The sequence below is a fragment of the Oncorhynchus tshawytscha genome, linkage group LG24 (genome assembly GCF_018296145.1).
Source record: "Oncorhynchus tshawytscha isolate Ot180627B linkage group LG24, Otsh_v2.0, whole genome shotgun sequence".
NCBI classification, from domain to species: domain Eukaryota; kingdom Metazoa; phylum Chordata; class Actinopteri; order Salmoniformes; family Salmonidae; genus Oncorhynchus; species Oncorhynchus tshawytscha.
Window position 1 is genome coordinate 25,055,774 of NC_056452.1, and position 22,698 is coordinate 25,078,471.

A 22,698-nucleotide genomic window follows, 5' to 3' on the forward strand; every position below is an offset into this window, starting at 1 on the left:
TAATAGTTAGGTAGTTAGGGGACGGAGAGTGCGAGTGACATCATTAATAGTTAGGTTAGTTAGGGGACAGAGAGAGCGAGTGACATCATTAATAGTTAGGTTAGTTAGGGACGGAGAGAGCGAGTGACATCATTAATAGCTAGGTTAGTTAGGGGACAGAGAGAGCGAGAGACCTGTAGATGTTGTGGAAGCCAGATGGAGCGAGTGACATCATTAATAGTTAGGGTAGTTAGGGGACGGAGAGAGCGAGTGACATCATTAATAGTTAGGTTAGTTAGGGGACGGAGAGAGCGAGTGACATCATTAATAGTTAGGTTAGTTAGGGGACGGAGAGAGCGAGTGACATCATTAATAGCTAGGTTAGTTAGGGGACAGAGAGAGCGAGAGACCTGTAGATGTTGTGGAAGCCAGATGGAGCGAGTGACATCATTAATAGTTAGGTTAGTTAGGGGACGGAGAGAGCGAGTGACATCATTAAGAGTTAGGTTAGTTAGGGACGGAGAGAGCGAGTGACATCATTAATAGTTAGGTTAGTTAGGGACGGAGAGAGCGAGTGACATCATTAATAGTTAGGTTAGTTAGGGGACGGAGAGAGCGAGTGACATCATTAATAGTTAGGTTATTTAGGGACGGAGAGAGCGAGTGACATCATTAATAGTTAGGGTAGTTAGGGACGGAGAGTGCGAGTGACATCATTAATAGTTAGGTAGTTAGGGACGGAGAGTGCGAGTGACATCATTAATAGTTAGGTTAGTTAGGGGACAGAGAGAGCGAGTGACATCATTAATAGTTAGGTTAGTTAGGGGACGGAGAGAGCGAGTGACATCATTAATAGCTAGGTTAGTTAGGGGACGGAGAGAGCGAGAGACCTGTAGATGTTGTGGAAGCCAGATGGAGCGAGTGACATCATTAATAGTTAGGGTAGTTAGGGGACGGAGAGTGCGAGTGACATCATTAATAGTTAGGTTAGTTAGGGGACGGAGAGAGCGAGTGACATCATTAATAGTTAGGTTAGTTAGGGGACGGAGAGAGCGAGTGACATCATTAATAGTTAGGTTAGTTAGGGACGGAGAGAGCGAGTGACATCATTAATAGCTAGGTTAGTTAGGGGACGGAGAGAGCGAGAGACCTGTAGATGTTGTGGAAGCCAGATGGAGCGAGTGACATCATTAATAGTTAGGTTAGTTAGGGGACGGAGAGAGCGAGTGACATCATTAATAGCTAGGTTAGTTAGGGGACGGAGAGAGCGAGAGACCTGTAGATGTTGTGGAAGCCAGTTGGAGCGAGTGACATCATTAATAGTTAGGTTAGTTAGGGGACGGAGAGAGCGAGTGACATCATTAATAGTTAGGTTAGTTAGGGGACGGAGAGAGCGAGAGACCTGTAGATGTTGTGGAAGCCAGATGGAGCGAGTGACATCATTAATAGTTAGGTTAGTTAGGGGACGGAGAGAGCGAGAGACCTGTAGATGTTGACAAACAGCTTCCCCATCGACAGAGCCCCAGAGTGCAGGTCCAGGATGGAAGCCTGGCTAGGCCAAAAAGAGAATGAGAAAACAAGCAAACTATTAGGACTTACAGTGCCTTGCGAAAGTATACGGCCCCCTTGAACTTTGACCTTTTGCCACATTTCAGGCTTCAAACATAAAGATATAAAACTGTATTTATTTGTGAAGAATCAACAACAAGTGGGACACAATCATGAAGTGGAACGACATTTATTGGATATTTCAAACTTTTTTAACAAACAAAAACTGAAAAATTGGGCGTGCAAAATTATTCAGCCCCCTTAAGTTAATACTTTGTAGCGCCACCTTTTGCTGCGAATACAGCTGTAAGTCGCTTGGGGTATGTCTCTATCAGTTTTGCACATCGAGAGACTGAAATTTTTTCCCATTCCTCCTTGCAAAACAGCTCGATCTCAGTGAGGTTGGATGGAGAGCATTTGTGAACAGCAGTTTTCAGTTCTTTCCACAGATTCTTGATTGGATTCAGGTCTGGACTTTGACTTGGCCATTCTAACACCTGGATATGTTTATTTTTGAACCATTCCATTGTAGATTTTGCTTTATGTTTTGGATCATTGTCTTGTTGGAAGACAAATCTCCATCCCAGTCTCAGGTCTTTTGCAGACTCCATCAGGTTTTCTTCCAGAATGGTCCTGTATTTGGCTCCATCCATCTTCCCATCAATTTTAACCATCTTCCCTGTCCTGCTGAAAAGCAGGCCCAAACCATGATGCTGCCACCACCATGTTTGACAGTGGGGATGGTGTGTTCAGGGTGATGAGCTGTGTTGCTTTTACACCAAACATAACGTTTTGCATTGTTGCCAAAAAGTTCAATTTTGGTTTCATCTGACCAGAGCACCTTCTTCCACATGTTTGGTGTGTCTCCCAGGTGGCTTGTGGCAAACTTTAAACGACACTTTTTATGGATATCTTTAAGAAATGGCTTTCTTCTTGCCACTCTTCCATAAAGGCCAGATTTGTGCAATATACGACTGATTGTTGTCCTATGGACAGAGTCTCCCACCTCAGCTGTAGATCTCTGCAGTTCATCCAGAGTGATCATGGGCCTCTTGGCTGCATCTCTGATCAGTCTTCTCCTTGTATGAGCTGAAAGTTTAGAGGGACGGCCAGGTCTTGGTAGATTTGCAGTGGTCTGATACTCCTTCCATTTCAATATTATCGCTTGCACAGTGCTCCTTGGGATGTTTAAAGCTTGGGAAATCTTTTTGCATCCAAATCCGGCTTTAAACTTCTTCACAACAGTATCTCGGACCTGCCTGGTGTGTTCCTTGTTCTTCATGATGCTCTCTGCGCTTTTAACGGACCGCTGAGACTATCACAGTGCAGGTGCATTTATACGGAGACTTGATTACACACAGGTGGATTGTATTTATCATCATTAGTCATTTAGGTCAACATTGGATCATTCAGAGATCCTCACTGAACTTCTGGAGAGAGTTTGCTGCACTGAAAGTAAAGGGGCTGAATAATTTTGCACGCCCAATTTTTCAGTTTTTTTTTTTTGTTAAAAAAGTTTGAAATATCCAATAAATGTCGTTCCACTTCATGATTGTGTCCCACTTGTTGTTGATTCTTCACAAAAAAATACAGTTTTATATCTTTATGTTTGAAGCCTGAAATGTGGCAAAAGGTCGCAAAGTTCAAGGGGGCCGAATACTTTCGCAAGGCACTGTATTTCAGTCTCCCTCTCTGTCCTTTACTTGTTAGTGTTGTTTTGTCAGCTACCCAGGGATACTCTGCTCTCTCTCACTAATCAGTAAATATATATATATGTTTTTTTAATGTGCCCTGCTGCTTCCTCTCCCCTCACAACAGTATCTTAACAGGCCATGAACAACAGGTCTACATAGGGTGGAGGGGAGAGAGGACGGAGAGGGGTCAACCAAGCAGCCATGAACAACAGGTCTACATAGGGTGGAGGGGAGAGAGGACGGAGAGGGGTCAACCAAGCAGCCATGAACAACAGGTCTACATAGGGTGGAGGGGAGAGAGGACGGAGAGGGGTCAACCAAGCAGCCATGAACAACCGGTCTACATAGGGTGGAGGGGAGAGAGGACGGAGAGGGGTCAACCAAGCAGCCATGAACGATAGGATTACACAGTAACTACATCAGCCCATCGGAACTGAACTTTGGATATTGAGCTCATAGAACTATAGTTGAACCACCCTGACCTCTAGTGGAGACAGAGGAAAGATACAACTGGAGTCTGAGCAACAGTCTTCATCCTAACTCTTCCCTGGACCTGTTTCAGTTCAAATATTTCTTACTAAAAGCCTAATAGAGTAGATAGATACGTGACAGAAAGAGAGAGAGAGGTGGGGGGGGGATGGGGGTAGGAGGTGAGGGATTCTGAACTGAGAGCCATGGCCTCCTCCCTGGTCACTGAGTTGTCTGTATGAGGAGTGCATCCTGGGAGGGGGAAAGAGTATCTTACATCAGCTGTAACATCCCAGTAGAAACTTCCGCCTGCCTGTTCATCTTTGTTCAAATCACCACTAGAGGGAAGCCAATGCACAGGAATGGCAGAGCAGTTACCGTGGCAAGAAGAAGTATGTGAACCCTTTGGATTTACCTGGATTTCTGCAGAAATTGGTCATCAAATTTGATCAAATCTTTAACTAAGTCACAACAGACAAACATAGTGTGCTTAAACTAAAAATGGCACAGCACACCAACATCAAAACCTCATCCGAACTGTAAAGTATGGTGGAGGGAGTGTCATGGCTTGGGGTTGCTGTACTGCCTCAGGGCCTAGACAGCTTGCTATCATCGATGGAAAATTGAATTCCCAAGTTTATCAAGACATTTTCCAGGAGATTGTATGGTTATCTGTCTGCCAATTGAAGCTCAACAGAAGTTGGTTGATGCAACAGGACAACGACCCAAAACACAGAAGTAAATCAACAACAGAATGACTTCAACAGAAGAAAATACACCTTCTGCAGTGGCCCAGTCAGAGTCCTGACCTCAACCCTATTGAGATGCTGTGGCATGACCTCAAGAGAGCAGTTTTATAAAGGCTTTCAATTACAAAAAAATAAAATGCAATTGAAAACATTCCTGAAAGGCATCAGGTAAATGAATCCACAAATTTTGCATATTTAAATGACCATATTCATAGAGTACTCAGGATGTTATTCTAGCCTTGCACTAATGCATCTAATTCAACTAAACTCTTTATATGGCATGCATCATTTACAGATTGTGGCTTCAATACAAAACTGTTGTTTTAAACCCACCTGGGTAGCGTTTGTAGTTCTCATAGTCCTCAGAACACTCTACAGTGTAGACCCTGGGCTGATCAAACACCTCAGCATGTCTGACCAGGGTCTCTGTGACGTAAGGCCAGGTAGAGCCAGGTGAGGGTCCCCAACACAGCCAGGGCTGCCACCATCACTACTAGCAGAGAGCCTAGTGGTTAGAGCGTTGGACTAGTAACCGAAAGGTTGCAAGATCGAATCCCCGAGCTGCCAAGGTACACATCTGTCATTCTGTCCCTGAACAAGGTCCAGCACCTCAATCTGTTTACAGTGATATGTGTGTCTGCTGCAAGTCATTCGTGGATTGTAGCCGGGGGAGGCGAGTTCATAGCTGGTCCTAGTATCAACTTTCAAATGTGTTAGTAGCAAACTTGATAACGGATAAAGGCTTCTTCCATGGTTGACCAGTGAATCATTTATAGAACACAAATGATTTCATGATTATCAAAAAGCTAATTTAATTCCCTTTAATTGTATTTTTTTTTACAAAATGCACAAATAAATGTATGAAACTTTTTAAAAAAGAAGGTAAATCAGTACCTGCAGTCATCCAGCAGGAACTGGACACATAAAACAATGTTTAAACTTACAAATCTCTCATTCATCGTCTTTCTTTCAAGCAACACAAGGCATCGTCACTCACCTTCCTCTCATAAACAGACACAGTAGTTATTACCGTCCATATGCAATGTAATGCAATGTAATACAGCATTCCTGTCAAATATACACATTATTACTAACACATTACAGTCTATGGACAGGAATGTTACCTGAGACAATCTGTAGCGTTCTCTATGAATATTAAACCATGTTAGATCAGATGAAGATGTTTTGTTTTCAAGATGTTTTTAAGATGTTTCGTCCTTCCCGGATTCTGTTTCGGCCCTAGCAAATAAGACCTATGAATGCTGACAGACACATGAACATGCAAGTATTGACATTTATAAATATTCTTAACTTGATCCCTGGAAATTCTTCATGCTTGATTATAGTTTACGGTCACATGCATTCAGATGGATGGTTGTAGTGAGCAGAGTCATGGTCTTTGTGTGGTCTCAAACACACCAATGTGTTGCCTATCCTGTTGGCATGTTGGAAGTTGAGTTTTTCCACACAAATACTGATTACATTTAAATGAAAAAGGCACTGTAACTATAAGGATAGGTGTGTCACGCAGACACTATACAGTAATGATCATTGTTTTTTTAAGAACAGGCCAGACACCAAACTAGGATTTAGTTTAAATCTTCTGTGGAAAACGACCACTCGAGAGAGTATTTCAGGCCATTTACAGTATCAGGGATAATACTACGAAATGCTGTAAAATATGTTTGTGTGTATTTCAAGAATACAGTGACTTCCTCTCCTCATCACTACTGCACTGAGGGTTCAAAGTCCCCCTCTTCTTCTGAGTCAGTGCTGGGGTCCAGGTCATCTTCCTCATCTTCCTCCTCTTCCTCCTGTTCCCAGTGACACTGGAGCTCCTCCAGACCCAGGAAACGCTTGAGCAACGAAGCCACCGCCTCCACATCACTGACAAAGAGGGAGAAATAAAATGATCAAACGAGTTGTGATCAAGAATAGACAGCGTGGCTGATTATACTTCTGCTCCATACCCTTCTTGGAATATTCTACAATATTCTCCTATCCTGGGAAACCTGTGTTCTGATCCTTTAACACAGCATCTTCCATGTTAGATCTATTACAAGACCCTATCTCGTCCCCCTCCAGAACCCAGTCGTACCTGCGTCCCCCCATGGTGGCGCTCTGTGTGAGAGGGTAGGAGAAACCGGTTGTCAGCCGCAGCACCAGCAGGTAACCCTTTCCCAGGTAGCGCACCTTCTCCTCCTGAACACACACGGCACGCAGGTGCCTCATGTCCAGCACCACTGAAAGATAGAGACAGGATGAGGGGATGGGATGGGAGGGAGAGAGAGGCAGGGGAAGGGACAGAGGCGGGAGGAGGCGGAGGGGATGGGAGGAAGCAGGGAGGGAGATGGGAGGGGAGGCGGGAGGAGGCGGAGGGGATGGGTCAGAGGCGGGAGGAGGCGGAGGGGATGGGTCAGAGGCGGGAGGAGGCGGAGGGGATGGGACAGTGGCGGGAGGAGGCGGAGGGGATGGGACAGAGGCGGGAGGAGGCGGAGGGGATGGGACAGAGGCGGAGGAGGCGGAGGGGATGGGAGAGAGGCGGGAGGAGGCAGAGGGGATGGGACAGAGGCGGGAGGAGGCGGAGGAGGGGGGGATGGGAGGAAGCAGGGAGGGAGAAGGGAGGAGGGAGATGGGACAGAGGGAGGAGGGGAGATGGGAGGAGGGGAATGGGAAGAGGGGAATGGGAAGAGGGGAATGGGAAGAGGGGAATGGGAAGAGGCGGGAGGAGGTGGAGGGGATGGGATAGCGGCAGAGGGGATGGAAGGAGACGGGAGGAGGGGATGGGGAGGGGATGGAAGGAGACGGAAGGAGATGGGGGAGGGGTTTGGAGGAGACGCGTGGAGGGGATGGGAGGGAGACGGGAAGAGGGGGGGGGATGGGATGGAGACGGGATGAAGGGGGATGGAGGGAGACGGGAAGAGGGGAAGGGGAAGAGATGGAGACGGAAGGAGGGGAGGGACGGAGGCAGGAGGAGGCGGAGGGAATGGGAGGAAGACGGTAGGGAGAGGGGAGGGGATGGGAGGGAGACGGGAGGGCGATGGGAGGAAGAGGGGAGGAGGGGGAGAGATGGAGACGGGAGGAGGGGTAAGAGATGGAGACGGGAGGAGGGGTAAGAGATGGAGACGGAGGAGGGGTAAGAGATGGAGACGGGATGAAGGGGGGAGGGGACGGAGGCAGGAGGAGGCGGAGGGAATGGGAGGAAGACGGTAGGGAGACGGGAGGAGGGGGTAAGGGAGGAGACGGGAGGAGGGGTAAGAGACGGAGACGGGAGGAGGGGTAAGAGACGGAGACGGGAGGAGGGGTAAGAGACGGAGACGGGAGGAGGGGTAAGAGACGGAGACGGGAGGAGGGGTAAGAGACGGAGACGGAGGAGGGGTAAGAGACGGAGACGGGAGGAGGGGTAAGAGACGGAGACGGGAGGAGGGGTAAGAGACGGAGACGGGAGGAGGGGTAAGAGACGGAGACGGGAGGAGGGGTAAGAGACGGAGACGGGAGGAGGGGTAAGAGATGGAGACGGGAGGAGGGGTCAGAGATGGAGACGGGAGGAGGGGTCAGAGATGGAGACGGGAGGAGGGGTAAGAGATGGAGACGGGAGGAGGGGTAAGAGAAGGAGACGGGAGGAGGGGTAAGAGATGGAGACGGGAGGAGGGGTAAGAGATGGAGACGGGAGGAGGTGTCAGAGACGGAGACGGGAGGAGGGGTCAGAGACGGAGACGGGAGGAGGGGTCAGAGACGGAGACGGGAGGAGGGGTAAGAGATGGAGACGGGAGGAGGGGTAAGAGATGGAGACGGAGGAGGGGTAAGAGATGGAGACGGGAGGAGGGGTAAGAGATGGAGACAGGAGGAGGGGTCAGAGATGGAGACAGGAGGAGGGGTCAGAGATGGAGACAGGAGGAGGGGTAAGAGATGGAGATGGAGACAGGAGGAGGGGAGGGCACGGAGACAGGAGGAGGGGTAAGAGATGGAGACGGGAGGAGGGGTAAGAGATGGAGACAGGAGGAGGGGTAAGAGATGGAGACAGGAGGAGGGGTAAGAGATGGAGACAGGAGGAGGGGTAAGAGATGGAGACGGGAGGAGGGGTAAGAGATGGAGACGGGAGGAGGGGTAAGAGATGGAGACAGGAGGAGGGGTCAGAGATGGAGACAGGAGGAGGGGTCAGAGATGGAGACAGGAGGAGGGGTCAGAGATGGAGACAGGAGGAGGGGTAAGAGATGGAGATGGAGACAGGAGGAGGGGGAGGGACGGAGACAGGAGGAGGGGTAAGAGATGGAGACGGGAGGAGGGGTAAGAGATGGAGACAGGAGGAGGGGTAAGAGATGGAGACAGGAGGAGGGGTAAGAGATGGAGATGGAGACAGGAGGAGGGGGAGGGCACGGAGACAGGAGGAGGGGTAAGAGATGGAGATGGGAGGAGGGGTAAGAGATGGAGACAGGAGGAGGGGTAAGAGATGGAGACAGGAGGAGGGGGAAGAGATGGAGATGGAGACAGGAGGAGGGTAAGGGCACGGAGACAGGAGGAGGGGTAAGAGATGGAGACGGGAGGAGGGGTAAGAGATGGAGACGGGAGGAGGGGGGTAAGAGATGGAGACGGGAGGAGGGGTAAGAGATGGAGACGGGAGGAGGGGTAAGAGATGGAGACGGGAGGAGGGGTAAGAGATGGAGACGGGAGGAGGGGTAAGAGATGGAGACGGGAGGAGGGGTAAGAGATGGAGACGGGAGGAGGGGTAAGAGATGGAGACGGGAGGAGGGGTAAGAGATGGAGACAGGAGGAGGGGTAAGAGATGGAGACGGGAGGAGGGGTAAGAGATGGAGACGGGAGGAGGGGTAAGAGATGGAGACAGGAGGAGGGGTCAGAGATGGAGACAGGAGGAGGGGTCAGAGATGGAGACAGGAGGAGGGGTAAGAGATGGAGATGGAGACAGGAGGAGGGGGAGGGCACGGAGACAGGAGGAGGGGTAAGAGATGGAGACGGGAGGAGGGGTAAGAGATGGAGACAGGAGGAGGGGTAAGAGATGGAGACAGGAGGAGGGGTAAGAGATGGAGACGGGAGGAGGGGTAAGAGATGGAGACGGGAGGAGGGGTAAGAGATGGAGACGGGAGGAGGGGTAAGAGATGGAGACGGGAGGAGGGGTAAGAGATGGAGACGGGAGGAGGGGTAAGAGATGGAGACGGGAGGAGGGGTAAGAGATGGAGACAGGAGGAGGGGTCAGAGATGGAGACAGGAGGAGGGGTCAGAGATGGAGACAGGAGGAGGGGTAAGAGATGGAGATGGAGACAGGAGGAGGAGGGGAGGGATGGAGACAGGAGGAGGGGTAAGAGATGGAGACGGGAGGAGGGGTAAGAGATGGAGACAGGAGGAGGGGTAAGAGATGGAGACAGGAGGAGGGGTAAGAGATGGAGACGGGAGGAGGGGTAAGAGATGGAGATGGGAGGAGGGGTAAGAGATGGAGACGGGAGGAGGGGTAAGAGATGGAGACAGGAGGAGGGGTCAGAGATGGAGACAGGAGGAGGGGTCAGAGATGGAGACAGGAGGAGGGGTAAGAGATGGAGATGGAGACAGGAGGAGGGGGAGGGATGGAGACAGGAGGAGGGGTAAGAGATGGAGACGGGAGGAGGGGTAAGAGATGGAGACAGGAGGAGGGGTAAGAGATGGAGACAGGAGGAGGGGTAAGAGATGGAGATGGAGACAGGAGGAGGGGAGGGCACGGAGACAGGAGGAGGGGTAAGAGATGGAGACGGGAGGAGGGGTAAGAGATGGAGACAGGAGGAGGGGTAAGAGATGGAGACAGGAGGAGGGGGAAGAGATGGAGATGGAGACAGGAGGAGGGGGAGGGCACGGAGACAGGAGGAGGGGTAAGAGATGGAGACGGGAGGAGGGGTAAGAGATGGAGACGGGAGGAGGGGTAAGAGATGGAGACGGGAGGAGGGGTAAGAGATGGAGACGGGAGGAGGGGTAAGAGATGGAGACGGGAGGAGGGGTAAGAGATGGAGACGGGAGGAGGGGTAAGAGATGGAGACGGGAGGAGGGGTAAGAGATGGAGACGGGAGGAGGGGTAAGAGATGGAGACGGGAGGAGGGGTAAGAGATGGAGACGGGAGGAGGGGGAGGGGATGGGAAGGGACAGAGGCAGGAGGGAGACAGGAGGGAATGGAACAGAGACGGGACGGAGACAGGGAGGAGGGGATGGAGATGGGAGGAGGGGAGGGAGGGAGATGGGAGGAGTGGGAGGGGGATGGGAGGGAGACGGGAAGAGAGACGGCGAGTTTGTGAAGCAAAATTCCTATAGCTCTCCAAGACCAGGGTTGAAGACCACTGGGTTTACCAGATCTGAAAACTCATCCCATCATCCTACCCATATTGTTAAAGGAGAGTGACAGTACAGGACACATTACGTGATGATGTTCCTCACCTTTCTCCTGGCCTCTCCTCCACATGGTGAGAATCAGAGTGTACAGACTGAAGGTCTTCAGCTCTATCACATTCTTGGTTTTATCAAACACTGCCTCCTCCCACTCCTCCATGTTCTGCATGGCCACAAACAGACAGCCTGTCACGTAGAACAGCTTCCACAGGATACTGTCTGGAAAGACAAGAAAACAGAGGGGTGAGAGACAGGCAGGAAACCTGTCTTAATTATGTCAATGATGACTGGCCTAGGTACCAGACTGTTTCTGTATTCAACTAAAGCAGTGAGAGGCTGACACTGTAAACTGGGTTCTATCTGAGCTGTAGTATGGTGATGCCTGTAAATTGGGTTCTATCTGAGCTGTAGTAAATTGGGTTCTATCTGAGCTGTAGTATGGTGATGCCTGTAAATTGGGTTCTATCTGAGCTGTAGTATGGTGATGCCTGTAAATTGGGTTCTATCTGAGCTGTAGTATGGTGATGCCTGTAAATTGGGTTCTATCTGAGCTGTAGTAAATTGGGTTCTATCTGAGCTGTAGTATGGTGATGCCTGTAAATTGGGTTATATCTGATCTGTAGTATGGGGATGCCTGTAAATTGGGTTATATCTGAGCTGTAGTATGGTGATGCCTGTAAATTGGGTTCTATCTGAGCTGTAGTATGGTGATGCCTGTAAATTGGGTTCTATCTGAGCTGTAGTATGGTGATGCCTGTAAATTGGGTTCTATCTGAGCTGTAGTATGGTGATGCCTGTAAATTGGGTTCTATCTGAGCTGTAGTATGGTGATGCCTGTAAATTGGGTTCTATCTGAGCTGTAGTATGGTGATGCCTGTAAATTGGGTTCTATCTGAGCTGTAGTATGGTGATGCCTGTAAATTGGGTTCTATCTGAGCTGTAGTATGGTGATGCCTGTAAATTGGATTATATCTGAGCTGAATAATGGTGATGCCTGTAAATTGGGTTATATCTGAGCTGTAGTATGGTGGTGCCTGTAAATTGGGTTCTATCTGAGCTGTAGTATGGTGATGCCTGTAAATTGGGTTCTATCTGAGCTGTAGTATGGTGATGCCTGTAATTGGGTTCTATCTGAGCTGTAGTATGGTGATGCCTGTAAACTGGGTTCTATCTGAGCTGTAGTATGGTGATGCCTGTAATTGGGTTATATCTGAGCTGTAGTATGGTGATGCCTGTAAACTGGGTTCTATCTGAGCTGTAGTATGGTGATGCCTGTAAATTGGGTTCTATCTGAGCTGTAGTATGGTGATGCCTGTAAATTGGGTTCTATCTGAGCTGTAGTAAATTGGGTTCTTTCTATCTGAGCTGTAGTATGGTGATGCCTGTAAATTGGGTTATATCTGATCTGTAGTATGGTGATGCCTGTAATTGGGTTCTATCTGAGCTGTAGTAAATTGGGTTCTGTCTGAGCTGTAGTATGTGATGCCTGTAAATTGGGTTATATCTGAGCTGTAGTATGGTGATGCCTGTAAATTGGGTTCTATCTGATCTGTAGTATGGTGATGCCTGTAAATTGGGTTCTATCTGACCTGTAGTATGGTGATGCCTGTAAATTGGGTTATATCTGAGCTGTAGTATGGTGATGCCTGTAAATTGGGTTCTATCTGAGCTGTAGTAAATTGGGTTCTATCTGAGCTGTAGTAAATTGGGTTCTATCTGAGCTGTAGTATGGTGATGCCTGTAAATTGGGTTATATCTGAGCTGTAGTAAATTGGGTTCTATCTGAGCTGTAGTAAATTGGGTTCTATCTGAGCTGTAGTATGGTGATGCCTGTAAATTGGGTTATATCTGATCTGTAGTATGGTGATGCCTGTAATTGGGTTCTATCTGAGCTGTAGTATGGTGATGCCTGTAAATTGGGTTCTATCTGATCTGTAGTATGGTGATGCCTGTAAATTGGGTTATATCTGATATGTAGTATGGTGATGCCTGTAAATTGGGTTATATCTGATCTGTAGTATGGTGATGCCTGTAAATTGGGTTATATCCTAGCTGTAGTATGGTGATGCCTGTAAATTGGGTTATATCTGAGCTGTAGTATGGTGATGCCTGTAAATTGGGTTCTATCTGAGCTGTAGTATGGTGATGCCTGTAAATTGGGTTATATCTGATCTGTAGTATGGTGATGCCTGTAAATTGGGTTATATCTGAGCTGTAGTATGTGGATGCCTGTAAATTGGGTTATATCTGATCTGTAGTATGGTGATGCCTGTAATTGGGTTCTATCTGAGCTGTAGTAAATTGGGTTCTGTCTGAGCTGTAGTATGTGATGCCTGTAAATTGGGTTATATCTGAGCTGTAGTATGGTGATGCCTGTAAATTGGGTTCTATCTGATCTGTAGTATGGTGATGCCTGTAAATTGGGTTCTATCTGATCTGTAGTATGGTGATGCCTGTAAATTGGGTTCTATCTGACCTGTAGTATGGTGATGCCTGTAAATTGGGTTATATCTGAGCTGTAGTAAATTGGGTTCTATCTGAGCTGTAGTAAATTGGGTTCTATCTGAGCTGTAGTATGGTGATGCCTGTAAATTGGGTTATATCTGATCTGTAGTATGGTGATGCCTGTAATTGGGTTCTATCTGAGCTGTAGTAAATTGGGTTCTGTCTGAGCTATAGTATGGTGATGCCTGTAAATTGGGTTATATCTGAGCTGTAGTATGGTGATGCCTGTAAATTGGGTTCTATCTGAGCTGTAGTATGGTGATGCCTGTAAATTGGGTTCTATCTGATCTGTAGTATGGTGATGCCTGTAAATTGGGTTATATCTGATATGTAGTATGGTGATGCCTGTAAATTGGGTTATATCTGATCTGTAGTATGGTGATGCCTGTAAATTGGGTTATATCTTAGCTGTAGTATGGTGATGCCTGTAAATTGGGTTATATCTGATCTGTAGTATGGGGATGCCTGTAAATTGGGTTCTATCTGAGCTGTAGTATGGTGATGCCTGTAAATTGGGTTATATCTGAGCTGAATAATGGTGATGCCAGTAAATTGGGTTCTATCTGAGCTGTAGTATGGTGATGCCTGTAAATTGGGTTCTATCTGATCTGTAGTATGGTGATGCCTGTAAATTGGGTTCTATCTGACCTGTAGTATGGTGATGCCTGTAAATTGGGTTATATCTGAGCTGTAGTATGTGGATGCCTGTAAATTGGGTTCTATCTGAGCTGTAGTATGGTGATGCCTGTAAATTGGGTTATATCTGAGCTGAATAATGGTGATGCCAGTAAATTGGGTTCTATCTGAGCTGTAGTAAATTGGGTTCTATCTGAGCTGTAGTATGGTGATGCCTGTAAATTGGGTTCTATCTGAGCTGTAGTAAATTGGGTTCTATCTGAGCTGTAGTAAATTGGGTTATATCTGAGCTGTAGTATGTGGATGCCTGTAAATTGGGTTATATCTGATCTGTAGTATGGTGATGCCTGTAATTGGGTTCTATCTGAGCTGTAGTAAATTGGGTTCTGTCTGAGCTGTAGTAAATTGGGTTCTATCTGAGCTGTAGTATGGTGATGCCTGTAAATTGGGTTCTATCTGAGCTGTACTATGGTGATGCCTGTAAATTGGGTTATATCTGATCTGTAGTATGGTGATGCCTGTAAATTGGGTTATATCTGATATGTAGTATGGTGATGCCTGTAAATTGGGTTATATCCTAGCTGTAGTATGGTGATGCCTGTAAATTGGGTTATATCTGAGCTGTAGTATGGTGATGCCTGTAAATTGGGTTCTATCTGAGCTGTAGTATGGTGATGCCTGTAAATTGGGTTCTATCTGAGCTGTAGTATGGTGATGCCTGTAAATTGGGTTATATCTGAGCTGTAGTATGGTGATGCCTGTAAATTGGGTTATATCTGATCTGTAGTATGGTGATGCCTGTAAATTGGGTTCTATCTGAGCTGTAGTATGGTGATGCCTGTAAATTGGGTTATATCTGATCTGTAGTATGGTGATGCCTGTAAATTGGGTTATATCCTAGCTGTAGTATGGTGATGCCTGTAAATTGGGTTATATCTGAGCTGTAGTATGGTGATGCCTGTAAATTGGGTTCTATCTGAGCTGTAGTATGGTGATGCCTGTAAATTGGGTTATATCTGAGCTGAATAATGGTGATGCCAGTAAATTGGGTTCTATCTGAGCTGTAGTATGGTGATACCTGTAAATTGGGTTCTATCTGATCTGTAGTATGGTGATGCCTGTAAATTGGGTTCTATCTGACCTGTAGTATGGTGATGCCTGTAAATTGGTTTATATCTGAGCTGTAGTATGGTGATGCCTGTAAATTGGGTTCTATCTGAGCTGTAGTATGGTGATGCCTGTAAATTGGGTTATATCTGAGCTGAATAATGGTGATGCCAGTAAATTGGGTTCTATCTGAGCTGTAGTATGGTGATGCCTGTAAATTGGGTTCTATCTGACCTGTAGTATGGTGATGCCTGTAAATTGGGTTCTATCTGAGCTGTAGTAAATTGGGTTCTATCTGAGCTGTAGTAAATTGGGTTCTATCTGAGCTGTAGTATGGTGATGCCTGTAAATTGGGTTATATCTGATCTGTAGTATGGTGATGCCTGTAATTGGGTTCTATCTGAGCTGTAGTATGGTGATGCCTGTAAATTGGGTTCTATCTGATCTGTAGTATGGTGATGCCTGTAAATTGGGTTATATCTGATCTGTAGTATGGTGATGCCTGTAAATTGGGTTATATCTGATCTGTAGTATGGTGATGCCTGTAAATTGGGTTATATCTGATATGTAGTATGGTGATGCCTGTAAATTGGGTTATATCTAGCTGTAGTATGGTGATGCCTGTAAATTGGGTTATATCTGAGCTGTACTATGGTGATGCCTGTAAATTGGGTTCTATCTGAGCTGTAGTATGGTGATGCCTGTAAATTGGGTTCTATCTGAGCTGTAGTAGGGTGATGCCTGTAAATTGGGTTATATCTGAGCTGTAGTAGGGTGATGCCTGTAAATTGGGTTATATCTGATCTGTAGTATGGTGATGCCTGTAATTGGGTTCTATCTGATCTGTAGTATGGTGATGCCTGTAAATTGGGTTCTATCTGAGCTGTAGTATGGTGATGCCTGTAAATTGGGTTCTCTCTGAGCTGTAGTATGGTGATGCCTGTAAATTGGGTTCTATCTGAGCTGTAGTATGGTGATGCCTGTAAATTGGGTTCTATCTGAGCTGTAGTATGGTGATGCCTGTAAATTGGGTTATATCTGATCTGTAGTATGGTGATGCCTGTAATTGGGTTATATCTGATCTGTAGTATGGTGATGCCTGTAAATTGGGTTATATCTGATCTGTAGTATGGTGATGCCTGTAAATTGGGTTATATCCTAGCTGTAGTATGGTGATGCCTGTAAATTGGGTTATATCTGATCTGTAGTATGGGGATGCCTGTAAATTGGGTTCTATCTGAGCTGTAGTATGGTGATGCCTGTAAATTGGGTTATATCTGAGCTGTAGTATGGTGATGCCTGTAAATTGGGTTATATCTGAGCTGTAGTATGGTGATGCCTGTAAATTGGGTTCTATCTGAGCTGTAGTATGGTGATGCCTGTAAATTGGGTTCTATCTGAGCTGTAGTAGGGTGATGCCTGTAAATTGGGTTATATCTGAGCTGAATAATGGTGATGCCAGTAAATTGGGTTCTATCTGAGCTGTAGTATGGTGATGCCTGTAAATTGGGTTCTATCTGATCTGTAGTATGGTGATGCCTGTAAATTGGGTTCTATCTGAGCTGTAGTATGGTGATGCCTGTAAATTGGGTTATATCTAATCTGTAGTATGGTGATGCCTGTAAATTGGGTTCTATCTGAGCTGTAGTATGGTGATGCCTGTAAATTGGGTTCTCTCTGAGCTGTAGTATGGTGATGCCTGTAAATTGGGTTATATCTGAGCTTTAGTATGGTGATGCCTGTAAATTGGGTTGTACCTGAAGTGTAGTACGCAGCAGCCAGGCCAATGGACGCAATACCTGTTATCAGAAAAATGACCAAATGCTGGGTCACTTTATTTCATTACATTGCATTCAAACAAATAAATAAATATTTACACAGAATGTACACACACACACACACACACACACACACACACACCCCCTACCTACCTACAAGCAGCGACCAGGATCGGATGCCGGGTGACCTTTTCAGATGTAACATGTTGGAATTGTGCTCCTCTACCTGCATATACCCCATCTACCAGACAGACATTACAGTTGTATACAGGAAGGATAGGCAAAAGCTATGTAATATAGAAGAACCGTTGCTTACACTTGAATATCTATGATAGTTCAGTGGTTACTTCAAAGAAACAGGAGAAGGGAGGATGTCTGTCAGGAGTAGGGCTTTTTGTACTTCAGATCTGCTTCCACGTTCACTCATCTCTAACTATTTCCCGGTTCAAACATCCGGCATTGCATTCATCCGTAACCATACCTTATTATTAATATTAAACCTACATCCCCAGCGGGTGTTTTTTTGTTGTTGTTGTGCCAAAGCCCCTAAGACAATCCTACCCCAGAGCATCGAAGAACGGTATGGTAGACAATTTACGATCACTCGTAATCTCGCCTATATGATACTTTGAATTAAATCATGTGTATCCATACATATTAATTGTTGTCTTACCTTACACTCTTCAACGAAATTCCCGAAAATTATACGCACCGGAAACAATGTAACAAATCGGATTGATGATAGTGAAATTTACATTTACAATTTTTAGGGAAGTTTCAATTCATTTCATTTTACAGCAACAACACACGGTGGGTGGGGTGTTGCTTCCTTCCGGGGTAAGTCTTCACTGATTGGATGATGACATGAGCAGTTTAACGTTGTTGCAATGAGGGGATTCGATTAGTGTTTCGCGGGTGCCCGGGTAGGCGTGTCTGGCACCGGGTGAAAGATGATTGGATTCGTTTTGGAGCTGAGCTGCCTCCCGGGCGTGAGCCAGGTGCCCAGTTCAAAGTGAAGGCGAAATAAACGCATAACAAAATGTACGTAATTAAGCACGTGGAGTAATGAGTATGATTGTAGTGTTTTCTGGTGCAAAATGTATTGCTTATGATAAAAAAAACTATTTGACTGCCATCTCAGTGAAACTAGAAAATTCTAACATATATTTTATGGAAAGATACGTATCTTGCCGAACAGTGCACCATGCTGTGGTGTTGACAACATGACTGAGCAGGGGAGATTACTGTTCCATTTCAGACGGGCGCTCCCAAAGACAGTACAGTATGAAGATGGGCTAAAACTGCTTCTCCAATCACACTTGTAGGGGACGTTGGCAAACTGAACTCGTGCCTCGGTCATCTACACGTTTAACAGTCGTCTCAGTCCAAAGTGCGCATGTGCAGGCCTTCCAACTCAAAGGCACTCTTTCATAAAATGTTGTTTTCGACAACAACAAAAAATGAAAACGTGTAAGTGTCATATATATATATATATATGTAAACATTCATACACATAGCTCATATATTATACAGCGCCAAGCCAAACCGCCTGACTCAAGTCATCTTACCTACCCCTGTTAAAACAGGAATTAGCTCACACAGCCAGCAATAAAATTACCCCCCTAACACTATCCCCTCAGCTTTGTTGTCCCCCGACCCCAGGAAACAAAGACATTCCATCGCAAGAACACATACACCCAGCCATAAAACTGACCCCCTCTGCTCTCCTGTGACACACACATGTCTCCTTGTATAAACACACATCTCACCCCCTCTTACTGGTCAGGGAGCTCAGAGAACAAGACTCTGCTATGCACCAATGGGGCCCGCTCTGGCTAGAGCAAGGCCCGCCTCCAACCCTTTGTGACCAGTCAGAAGACCAAAACGACAAGACTCCACCTACTTTATTCTATGTATAAAAATGAATGTAACCTTTGTATAAGGCCTCTTTTTCACCTGACTCCTTGCCGAGTTATATGAACTAGATCCGTGCATGTAAAACTGCGGGACAAGATATCTTTGACTCATTAAAACTGTCTTTTGTTACAACTGAAATCCACTCTGTCCAGCGTCCGTGATTTGGTCTCAACTCTCCAATATATAAACACTAACATAAGTATATTACTTTCACGAGACCCGAGTAATAACATGTTGGACTATTTAAGACATTGGCTCGAATCTAGGTCGTGCCTTTAGATTTTGAGAAAATTAACTATTAACTAGAAATAATTTTTTTTCTCATTGATTTGTCAAAGGCTAAAAACCAAGCACGGTCTGTTTGGTTTGTTTCACAAGCGTTCCCGGAAGTCTCGCAATATTTGCACCTCTGGGTTTGAAACTGTGGCGCTCCTCCCTCGCCGCTTTTGCCCGTGACGTCACGCGCCATATACCGTCGCACAGTAACATAATCGAATCCAATTATTCATAAATATTATCCTGCCAACCACTATATGAAGAAGTTAAGGAAAACATCAACTCAAATTGCTCCTTTTGTAATGACCACACAGAAACAGTTGTGCATCTTTTTTGGCATTGTATGCATGTAAGAAAACTGTGGCAAGACATCAGTAGGTTTATAATTGAACACATTTATGAAGATTTTACACTATTGTGGAGAGATGTACTGTTTGGATTCTTTACATACAATAGAAATAAGCGGAATCATTTTTATGTAATTAATTTCATTATTCTTTTGGCCAAATTTCATATACACAAATGTAAAATTACAAACAAAAAAACACATTTTCGTACCCTACAAAAAGAAATTGAACTGTATTTTAAGACGGTTAAATGCTCTACTAACAAAAAAGCTGTTAGAATTGTAAGTATATGCATGTCCCTTAAGGTCCTTGTGTAATTGTAATGTGATATTGTACCCCCTAGCCCCGCCCCTAGCCCCGCCCCTAGCTCGATTGTCCATTGTTTGTAATCTATGTATGCTTGTGTTCCCTCATGTGCTTTATGTATTGATTTGATATTAATAAAAAATAATAATAATAATAAATAAAAAATTTAAAAAACAATCGAATCCGCCCAATATTTCTAACATCTTGGGTCTCTGATATTTTAAAAATCACACAAAAACATAGTCTCTTTTATTTTCTGTTTATTTGACCATATACTATTTATGTCAAGTCTACGCATACAATTTGATGCATACGTTGGAAATCCAACGTGCAACACACAGAACACGCTACACTGCTTCTGCAACGCAATGCTGCAAAGCAAACGGAGCGTTCCATTGGAATTTCTGGTGTAGCAAAAAGCAATGACGATATCTGTCGAGGCGGGGAGATTTTACGCATGCGCTCTTCAATGACCGGTGAACACAATGGAGTCATGTATTCTGAAGTCAAGTCGTCGTGAAAACTTGTCTGGAACCCCGGACTCATTTCAACATTAGCAGGTCTTGTGACCGAAACCGTGGCCGAGTCGCATGTTGACCATTGTTGCCTTTCAGCTGTTCGGTAATCGCTCCAGATATTGCTGAGCAAACTCTATGAGATCACCTGCTATCTAGAACACTGCTCTAACTCCCCCTTTCTTCTTGAAATGTTTGTTTAAAAGCAGAACAGTAGAAAACGTCCAACCGGTGAGTGCACTGATAGAATATTCACGTATTTATTGAAATAAACTATTTTACTAATACGTGGCTGACGATGGACCCTGGTATAGACGTCATAGATGTAGCTTGTGTCGCCTTCATAGACGCTCGGGTTCTGGAGAGCAAGGTTGTCTTTTAGGCAAGCAAGAAATTACACATTTGATGATAAGAAAGGAATATTTTTTCTCCTGCCTCCAATTAGTGTTTAGTTATGGATTTAAAACTTACCAGAAAGCATAATAATAGATCCTTTAACCATATTACCAGGATATGAATACTAATTTCCACCACAATTGCTGTTTACATTTGTTCCTGATAATAGGCCTATATGTTCTCACAGATGCATCAACCGTTATTTACCATTTATTGCATAATATATCAGACAATTATAATAGTAGATTATTATTATATATCGTTATGTTATTTGTGTCTATAGTTACTGTATGATATGTAAGCCAATATTGAATACAGTAGCCCAGGGTTCTCCGTCCTTTTCTAGCACGAGAGATACTTTATAAATAAATGAAACATGTGGCGCGAGCTACTCATTTGTTGTTGTTGTTGTTGTTTTAGTAGCCTACCAAGAGCACAGATGCTTTGGGTCTTCATCAACATAGGTACATTATGATAACTATGTAATAGCATATAAAAGAACACGGCTTTATCGCCTGCCTGTTCACACATTTGGTGCAATTATGTGTGCTATTTCGTGATGACAGGACACTGTTATGTCGCAACGGGCAGTTTAAAATCATTATAATATGCTGCTGTTGAGAAAAGAAGAATGATCCTGATTGGTTAGGACAGGGTTAACAATGTAGAAGTTGGGTGGAGTTGAGTCACACACACACATAAAAACCAATTCTAGCAATTTAGTTTGGATCTTAGTATTGGGAAGTTGTCCAATGAGAATGTGTAGAGGTGTTGTGAAGATTCAAGGTCTACTGTTGAGTTGGATGGATAATGCAGAGTTAGGTCTACTGTTGAGTTGGATTGATAATGCAGAGTTAGGTCTACTGTTGAGTTGGATGGATAATGTAGAGTTAGGTCTACTGGTGAGTTGGATGGATAATGCAGAGTTAGGTCTACTGTTGAGTTGGATTGATAATGCAGAGTTAGGTCTACTGTTGAGTTGGATGGATAATGTAGAGTTAGGTCTACTGTTGAGTTGGATGGATAATGCAGAGTTGGGTCTACTGGTGAGTTGGATGGATAATGCAGAGTTAGGTCTACTGTTGAGTTGGATGGATAATGCAGAGTTAGGTCTACTGTTGAGTTGGATGGATAATGCAGAGTTAGGTCTACTGTTGAGTTGGATGGATGATGCAGAGTTAGGTCTATTGTTGAGTTGGATGGATAATGCAGGGTTAGGTCTACTGTTGAGTTGAATGGATAATGCAGAGTTAGGTCTACTGTTGAGTTGGATGGATAATGCAGAGTTAGGTCTACTGTTGAGTTGGATGGATAATGCAGAGTTGGGTCTACTGTTGAGTTGGATGGATAATGCAGAGTTAGGTCTACTGTTGAGTTGGATGGATAATGCAGAGTTAGGTCTACTGTTGAGTTGGATGGATAATGCAGAGTTGGGTCTACTGTTGAGTTGGATGGATAATGCAGAGTTAGGTCTACTGTTGAGTTGGATGGATAATGCAGAGTTAGGTCTACTGTTGAGTTGGATGGATAATGCAGAGTTGGGTCTACTGTTGAGTTGAATGGATAATGCAGAGTTGGGTCTACTGTTGAGTTGGATGGATAATGCAGATTTAGGTCTACTGTTGAGTTGGATGGATAATGCAGAGTTGGGTCTACTGTTGAGTTGGATGGATAATGCAGAGTTGGGTCTACTGTTGAGTTGGATGGATAATGCAGAGTTGGGTCTACTGTTGAGTTGGATGGATAATGCAGGGTTAGGTCTACTGTTGAGTTGGATGGATAATGCAGAGTTGGGTCTACTGTTGAGTTGGATGGCTCACTGACCTTGCTCTTGTGTTTGTGTGAAATCCAACAGCCATATCATTTAATAATGTCAGAAGTGAACATGGGACGACGCAAGGAGAAATGTGAGAATTGCACTAAACAGGTAAGTGCCCATGTAATGTTTGTGGTTTCACTGTGCAGTGTGGAAGTGGCTCTCTGCAACAGAAATTGTCATTCCAATCGTATCTGGTGTTGCTGAGTATCTGTCCCAGTTGTTTGAGTGTGTTACTTTTAGCATATGATAGTCAAACATTTTATATCGTGTCCAATTCTAACCTTGATTGATGTAT

At 45.2% G+C, this 22,698-nt stretch overlaps 2 protein-coding genes across 3 annotated transcripts in view; one reads left to right on the top strand and one right to left on the bottom strand.

The window, feature by feature from the left end:
- Window positions 1–5,245: 5,245 nt before the first annotated feature.
- LOC112242225 (cytochrome b-245 chaperone 1 homolog) lies at window positions 5,246–17,774 on the bottom strand. Of its 2 annotated transcripts, none has more exons than XM_042305564.1 (6): window positions 17,501–17,774; window positions 16,981–17,068; window positions 16,807–16,848; window positions 10,850–11,020; window positions 6,537–6,681; window positions 5,246–6,325 (listed from the first exon to the last, which is right to left on the bottom strand). In XM_042305564.1, the coding sequence occupies exons 2-6, from the start codon at window positions 17,066–17,068 to the stop codon at window positions 6,166–6,168; spliced, it is 606 nt and encodes a 201-aa protein (XP_042161498.1). In that variant the 5' UTR covers window positions 17,501–17,774; the 3' UTR covers window positions 5,246–6,165. The 2 variants fall into 2 exon arrangements, with proteins under 2 accessions (XP_042161498.1, XP_042161499.1); XM_042305565.1 differs by lacking the exon at window positions 17,501–17,774 and adding an exon at window positions 17,144–17,472.
- A 2,331-nt stretch (window positions 17,775–20,105) lies between these two features.
- Window positions 20,106–22,698, top strand: part of LOC112241719 (nuclear prelamin A recognition factor-like) — a 30,809-nt gene continuing 28,216 nt past the window's right edge. Inside the window, exons 1-2 of the mRNA XM_042305566.1 lie at window positions 20,106–20,419; window positions 22,440–22,511. Of these exons, the coding sequence (XP_042161500.1) occupies window positions 22,455–22,511 (57 nt within the window). The 5' untranslated portion in view covers window positions 20,106–20,419; window positions 22,440–22,454. The remainder of the gene's footprint in view (window positions 20,420–22,439; window positions 22,512–22,698) is intronic.